Source organism: Colias croceus, chromosome 29 (assembly GCF_905220415.1).
Source record: "Colias croceus chromosome 29, ilColCroc2.1".
NCBI classification, from domain to species: domain Eukaryota; kingdom Metazoa; phylum Arthropoda; class Insecta; order Lepidoptera; family Pieridae; genus Colias; species Colias croceus.
Window position 1 is genome coordinate 1573504 of NC_059565.1, and position 6045 is coordinate 1579548.

General features: G+C 32.3%; 1 protein-coding gene across 5 annotated transcripts; it reads right to left on the minus strand.

The window, feature by feature from the left end:
• Window positions 1-5033, minus strand: LOC123704343 (esterase FE4-like). 5 transcript variants are annotated; one of them, XM_045652691.1, is made up of 5 exons: window positions 4155-4396; window positions 3958-4024; window positions 3431-3564; window positions 1168-2450; window positions 1-606 (listed from the first exon to the last, which is right to left on the minus strand). In XM_045652691.1, the coding sequence occupies exons 3-5, from the start codon at window positions 3560-3562 to the stop codon at window positions 444-446; spliced, it is 1578 nt and encodes a 525-aa protein (XP_045508647.1). In that variant the 5' UTR covers window positions 3563-3564; window positions 3958-4024; window positions 4155-4396; the 3' UTR covers window positions 1-443. The 5 variants fall into 5 exon arrangements, with proteins under 5 accessions (XP_045508647.1, XP_045508646.1, XP_045508645.1 ...); XM_045652690.1 differs by lacking the exons at window positions 3958-4024; window positions 4155-4396 and adding an exon at window positions 4904-5033; XM_045652689.1 differs by lacking the exon at window positions 3958-4024.
• Window positions 5034-6045: the final 1012 nt, after the last annotated feature.

Here is a 6045-nt window from a genome sequence, read left to right on the forward strand (position 1 = left end):
TATCATTACGCTAAGACCAAAAGGAGCGGAGCAATGCGGGTGAAACCGCGGGGAACAGCTAGTAATTAATATAGCCCATGCCATTCAAAAATAATTATTAAGCTATGTAATGAAGAAATTTTTTCAACAGCTATCAAAAAGGTCCAAAAATTACGTCCTATTTATACAGAGTGTAATCGTTAAGTGTAGTCACAGGAGAAGTGTAAGTGTACACAGGCGATTATTCCGTAACTATTGCAGATATCAAAAAACTTTAAACCGATATCGAAAGCCCTTTACCCAACGAGTAAAATGACAATAATAACTTTTTAAAAATAAAACGAGAAATATCTAAAAAATTTACATCAAACACACCTACAAACTATATTTGGAATTGCCAGCACCTATAAAATATTAAGTACTACTCACTAGTATTTTTTATTTTTATAAAATTAATCACATTTTTATAGTTTCGATCTTTGCCCTGTTAAATCGAACCAGACTTTAATTCTCTCATATTCAGGCAAGGGAATACATTGAATATTAGATTGGCCTAAATTTAAACAGTGTCTCTTATTTTTTAAGTATGGCAACCACTCTACTTCTTGATTTCTCCATGTTGGTTTCCTGAAATAAAAATTAAATATATAACTTTTGTATGTAAAATAGTAATATAATAAATAACTAGACTCACAAGTCACAATCACGTTCAAAAATTGTCCGAAGCAAAACTCTGCCTTCGCGTGTATTGGGCAGAGTTTTCTAATGAGCTATACAATAGACTTTGAACATTACTGCCACGAAATAAGGTCTTGATTTCAATGAATGTTTTATACAACGCCGCTTGCGATCCGATTTTGAATCTATAGTTGCTTAAAGTAAGTCAATGCCATAAAAAAAATTGTTTTATTTAGCAAGTTTACCATCGTATTGGCTAACCACTTATAACGAAAGAACGGCTGAACGGATTTGAATGATTTTTGGTACTTGGCATTATAATAGTTATAAATTATGAATGCTTTACAGAAGAAAACCACATCTACTTTCAGCAGAGTCTAGATGAATGGCTTGTTTAAGATAATATACTTAAGTGTTGCCATTGTTCAACAACATGATTTCCCATAAAATTTCGCACAAAGTACATAAATACGATATAGTATAGTGTCATTATTAATTAAAGAAACTTACCCAGTCTTTGCAAAATTACACCATGCTTCAGTCAACAAATCAACTACCCTCATATCATTTTCCGTGCACATTTTCGCCTTTTTCTCCTTATAAAATACATACTGTATCAAATCACCATGCGTTGTACCTTTAAAACCCATTTTTTTCATAACTCTAGTATTCATATTACCATGATAATCGAATCGACAGAAATACTCATTATTTTGATTCTGCGCCAATGTTTCGGTATCATATACAATGTCCCTTAAGAAATATGCATCGGAAATTAATGCTAAATATTCTTCTAGAGTACCCATTTCAGTATTTTCATCTTTAAAATACAATTGTCTTAAACGTTTCTCGATTTTATACGCTCTAGGTGACTCAGTGTTTATAAATGAATATCTAGGTATGAATGTACGTAAGTTTTTGCTGAAGTTAATGTTGCCATCTTCGTTTCTTTGTATAAATAGTGCAGCCTCATGTGTTGCCGCCGTCATGATTCTAGGTAATTTCTTATATCGATTATTTCGTATCGATTCGAGAGGGTATTCATCGAAAAATGCTTCGACGTTCTCGAACTTTCTCTCGACTACGGGAAGCAAATAGGAATTTAATACGAACGGGTCTCGATTCGCTTCGCACATAGTGTATGCGTAAATTAAATCTTCCACAGATGCTTTAGAGAAGAAGTCGAATAATTCTTTTGTATCTGAAATATCTCCGCCCATATTTTTGGCAATTTCTTTCGCTTTTCCCACATAATCTTCATCAATTAGATACAAATCTGATAGAAAACTGCCCGATTGACAGATGACTTTACTGATCAAGCCGTCCGCCATTTTGGACGTCAAATAAGAGTTGACGATTCCAGCTCCAGCACTTTCTCCGTACGCGACAATGTTGCCAGTATCTCCATTAAAATTCCCAATATTATTTTTAACCCATCTTAGTGCCATAATAGTATCTTTTGCCCCGGCGTTACCGGGTACCTCTCTCGTGTGAAGACAGAGAAATCCGAATATACTTAATCTGTAGTTTATCGTTACTATGACAACGTCATGACGTATTAAATAGTCTGGCCTGTAATAGTCCCCACAGCCAACCAAAAAGCGACCGCCATGCACAAAGAATAGCACTGGCAGTTTTTCTATTTTTTCTGATGGCAAACTCGGCGTATATATGTTGAGGTATAGACAATCTTCTGAGCCCTCTATGGTACCTGCCATGTTAAGTTGTACAGCTTTATTACCTGGTTTCGTTGCGTCTAGAATACCAGACCATGGTTCTGCTTTTTGCGGATCCTGGAATTTAAAACAAAAGGCTATAATTAATTTTACACATTTTTTTTCATTTATTTTAAAACATAATTATATGCTACTTGACATATATCTTGTTAACAATTTTAAAGGTTTAAAAATATTGTTTAAACTGTAGAATGGAAAAAAATTAGACTCTTATCATATTGTTGTAATTAACGAAAACAAAGCAATTACATAGGTGTTACAATTGATATAAATCCGTTTAGAAGGTCATTTGCAAGGATCTTTCATCTTTATTAATTTCTATTTTAAATACAGTTACATTTAGTCTAGACGGGTAATTTGTTAACTAGTTCCCACTTCATCTTAAAAATCAGCCCACAAAAGACATTTGCTATACTCCTTCAATATTTTTAACAGTAATATATATATTATATATTTTTAAAATTTAAGCTTATATGAGACGGAGGAAATGTCCATTACCTATTTTATTAAGTAGCCTGCGGCTTTGCAAGTGTGGTGTAAGGAATTATCATACATGTCACATTTTATTATATATCACATCTATCAGAATTTATAAATTTGTGTGTTTGTGTGAATGTATGGTAGAAAATAATTATTTCATGTTATGATGTTTATGTTAAAGTTATAGATATTGTATAAATATGTTAAAACGAAAACTCATTGAATTATTATATTATTACCGATCTTTGATAAGAGTGCAAAATTTTAATTAAATCTGCCCATTTAAAGTGGGTTAAAATCAAGTCTAAAGTTGGTTACATACAAACATACAGGTGAAGTTATCTATACCATATTATAAGGCTGAAGAGTTTGTTTATTTGTTTGAAGGCGCTAATCTCAGGAACTACTAGTCTGATTTGAAAAATTCTTTCGGTGTTAGATAGCCCATTTATCGAGGAATGCTATAGGATATATATCATTACCCAAGGACCAATAGGAGCGGGTGAAAGTGGGAAGCGCAGATAATCCCTAATAAGTAAAGATATTTTTACACTTACCCTAAATCTAAGTTCTCCAATAGGTGGTTTTGCATATGGTATACCTTCAAAACTGTAATACTTTTTGCCACATGGTGTGCTACACTTTCTCCCCTGCATGGTTCCTTGAGCGACAGTTATTTGAGGCACCATTGCTGAAAATAAAATAATTTTTGGTATATTCTATTTTTTATAATAATCTGTATTTTTATACTGTAATTATATAAAGCTGAAGAAATTGTTTGTTTGAACACGCTAATCTCAGGAACTACTGGACCAATTAAAAATAAATAAATATTTCAGGACAATTTTCACACTCGAAACGATCTGATCCCATACGTTACTAAGCTTTCGCTTGTGTTATGGAAACCAGAGGGCTGATAAACATACATATTACTCTCAAATATTTCAAACACATATTATTATTTAGCTGATAATTATTAAAATTTATATTTATTTTTATAAAATATAAAAATAAGTATATAAATTCAAACAATTTAAAAAATATAGGAACGGTATAATAAAATTAAAGGACAATAGGTACTTACTTTCACAGAGTTATTTTATATAATGTACTGTGAAACCAACAAAAGAGCCCACAAAATAAACTTTGAACTGTCAAGATTAAAATCTGTTTTAAAAACTTAGAATAAATAATTCTTAAAATAACAAAAAATTAATTACTCATTCTTGATTTAAGAAGCGATTTTGAAGATTGGATAAAAAGAAACAATTAATTACCTACCTTTTTTCCTTTAGTTAATTGAATGTTTACTTCGGAGTTCGGTCAATTAAGCATTACTTGACAGAAAATATTTTAATGTTTATTGTAATACTGTCGCAAAAATTTTGCTGATTAGAAATGCATATTATTGTTTTGAACTCTGCTCGGTTTATTTAATTACCGCTATTATGATTATAATTGATTTAAATAGACAAAACTGCAGGCAAGCATATTTATTTAATCAAAGAAATAAAAATTTTATTGGACTTTGGATTTTTGGAAGTTTGGAGATTTGTTGGAGAATAGAAATTAGAAATTTGAAATTCTGACATTGACATATTTTGAAAACAGGCTATTTATCTATTTATGTACTTTGGAAGTTTCTAGTCTGTGGTTTCTAGGTGATAATTTTAGATTACATTCTATGGATAATAAAGTATTAATATCGACTAGTTAAAGTTCACAACGATTAGTAAGATTAGTAACTTGTTCTGAACTTAACAGGAGCAAGTTATTTATCGCCGATCAAATACTTTTGTGCTTGGTTTAAATAATTAATTATTTTTATTAAGCTATTGCATAGCTTCTATCGCGGGCCTTGAGCGCGGGGACCGAATCGAGAAATTCCGTAACGAAAAAACCTCACGCTCCTCACTCCGACGGGCGGAGGTGTGGATTGAAGGCATAGCATGCAATAGCTTTACCGCGGCAGTACCCGAGTGACACACCTCGTTTTTTTATTTATTCTATTAAAATGATATTTTAAGTACCTTGCCCGGACCCCGGCCTCTCACTTGCGTGTAATCATTGTGTAGTGTTCGCTTGTTTGCTCGCATGTCGGTTTACATTCGAATGTCAATGCAAACCACAATACACAAATTTGGAAAGGCGTAAAGGGTATACCACCACAGAACTATATCGAGATAGAAGGAAAGAGTGTATGTACCTCGCGTGGCGAAAAGACGATTAATCATCGTCTTTGCTCGCCACGATGCTCAGTCCTCTCTCGACCGCTCTCCGGGTGTGACGTACTAATGCAAACAGAAAATGATCCCGTGCTCGATAATTAACTGTGCAAACACCACCAAAAAATTTGAAGGTGTCAATAAAAATATTTCCTTTCACCTGTAAGTACTTTTTGCCCTAAAATATCTGTTATTACTTATAAAACAATTTATTTTTGTGCTCCGTATTAATTTAATGTAAACGGTAACGGAATGATGCTACTTTTCCATTACGGTTTTAATTTTACACGCCAGACTGGACATGCATTAAAAACCAGCAATGAAAATAAAACATTCCAAACTGTCGAAACGCGGTAAAGGTTGATTTCTCATTTTTCTGTCAAAAGTAAGCAAATAGAGTTGTACGCCACGATTTTCAATGCCGATTTCTTAGTCGATTCAAATCGATACCTATTGAAAACAGAAAAATGAAAAATGTTGTGTGGTTTTATGAAACCACGGTAAAAGTGAAACTTAGGCACAAAATTATCGTATTTGTACGATAATTATCGTACGGTTCACGCGACATGCGCTACACAGAGCAAAAAGTTTGAGACGATGTAATAAAAGTTTCACTTTAATAATTATTTTTTAATCCTATAATATTATTGTAAGGTATATCGATGGCTTAAGATTATATTATTTTTAGGTATATCGATGGTTTAAAATATATTTACTATATACTTATTGCAAATTTGTTTCAGTTTTCCGAAAGATTGAAGTCGTCTTCGAAAGAACTTCTTTAATATTCAATTGCAAGATTTGATCCGAACATACATAAATACATTCATATACACATGCTTATACATACATACAGTTTAGGTTAATAAAAAGCTTGTAAAAATTATCATACATTTTTATTCTCATTATTATGTCAAGGTCAAAATCGATTCCCAATTCGATTCCAT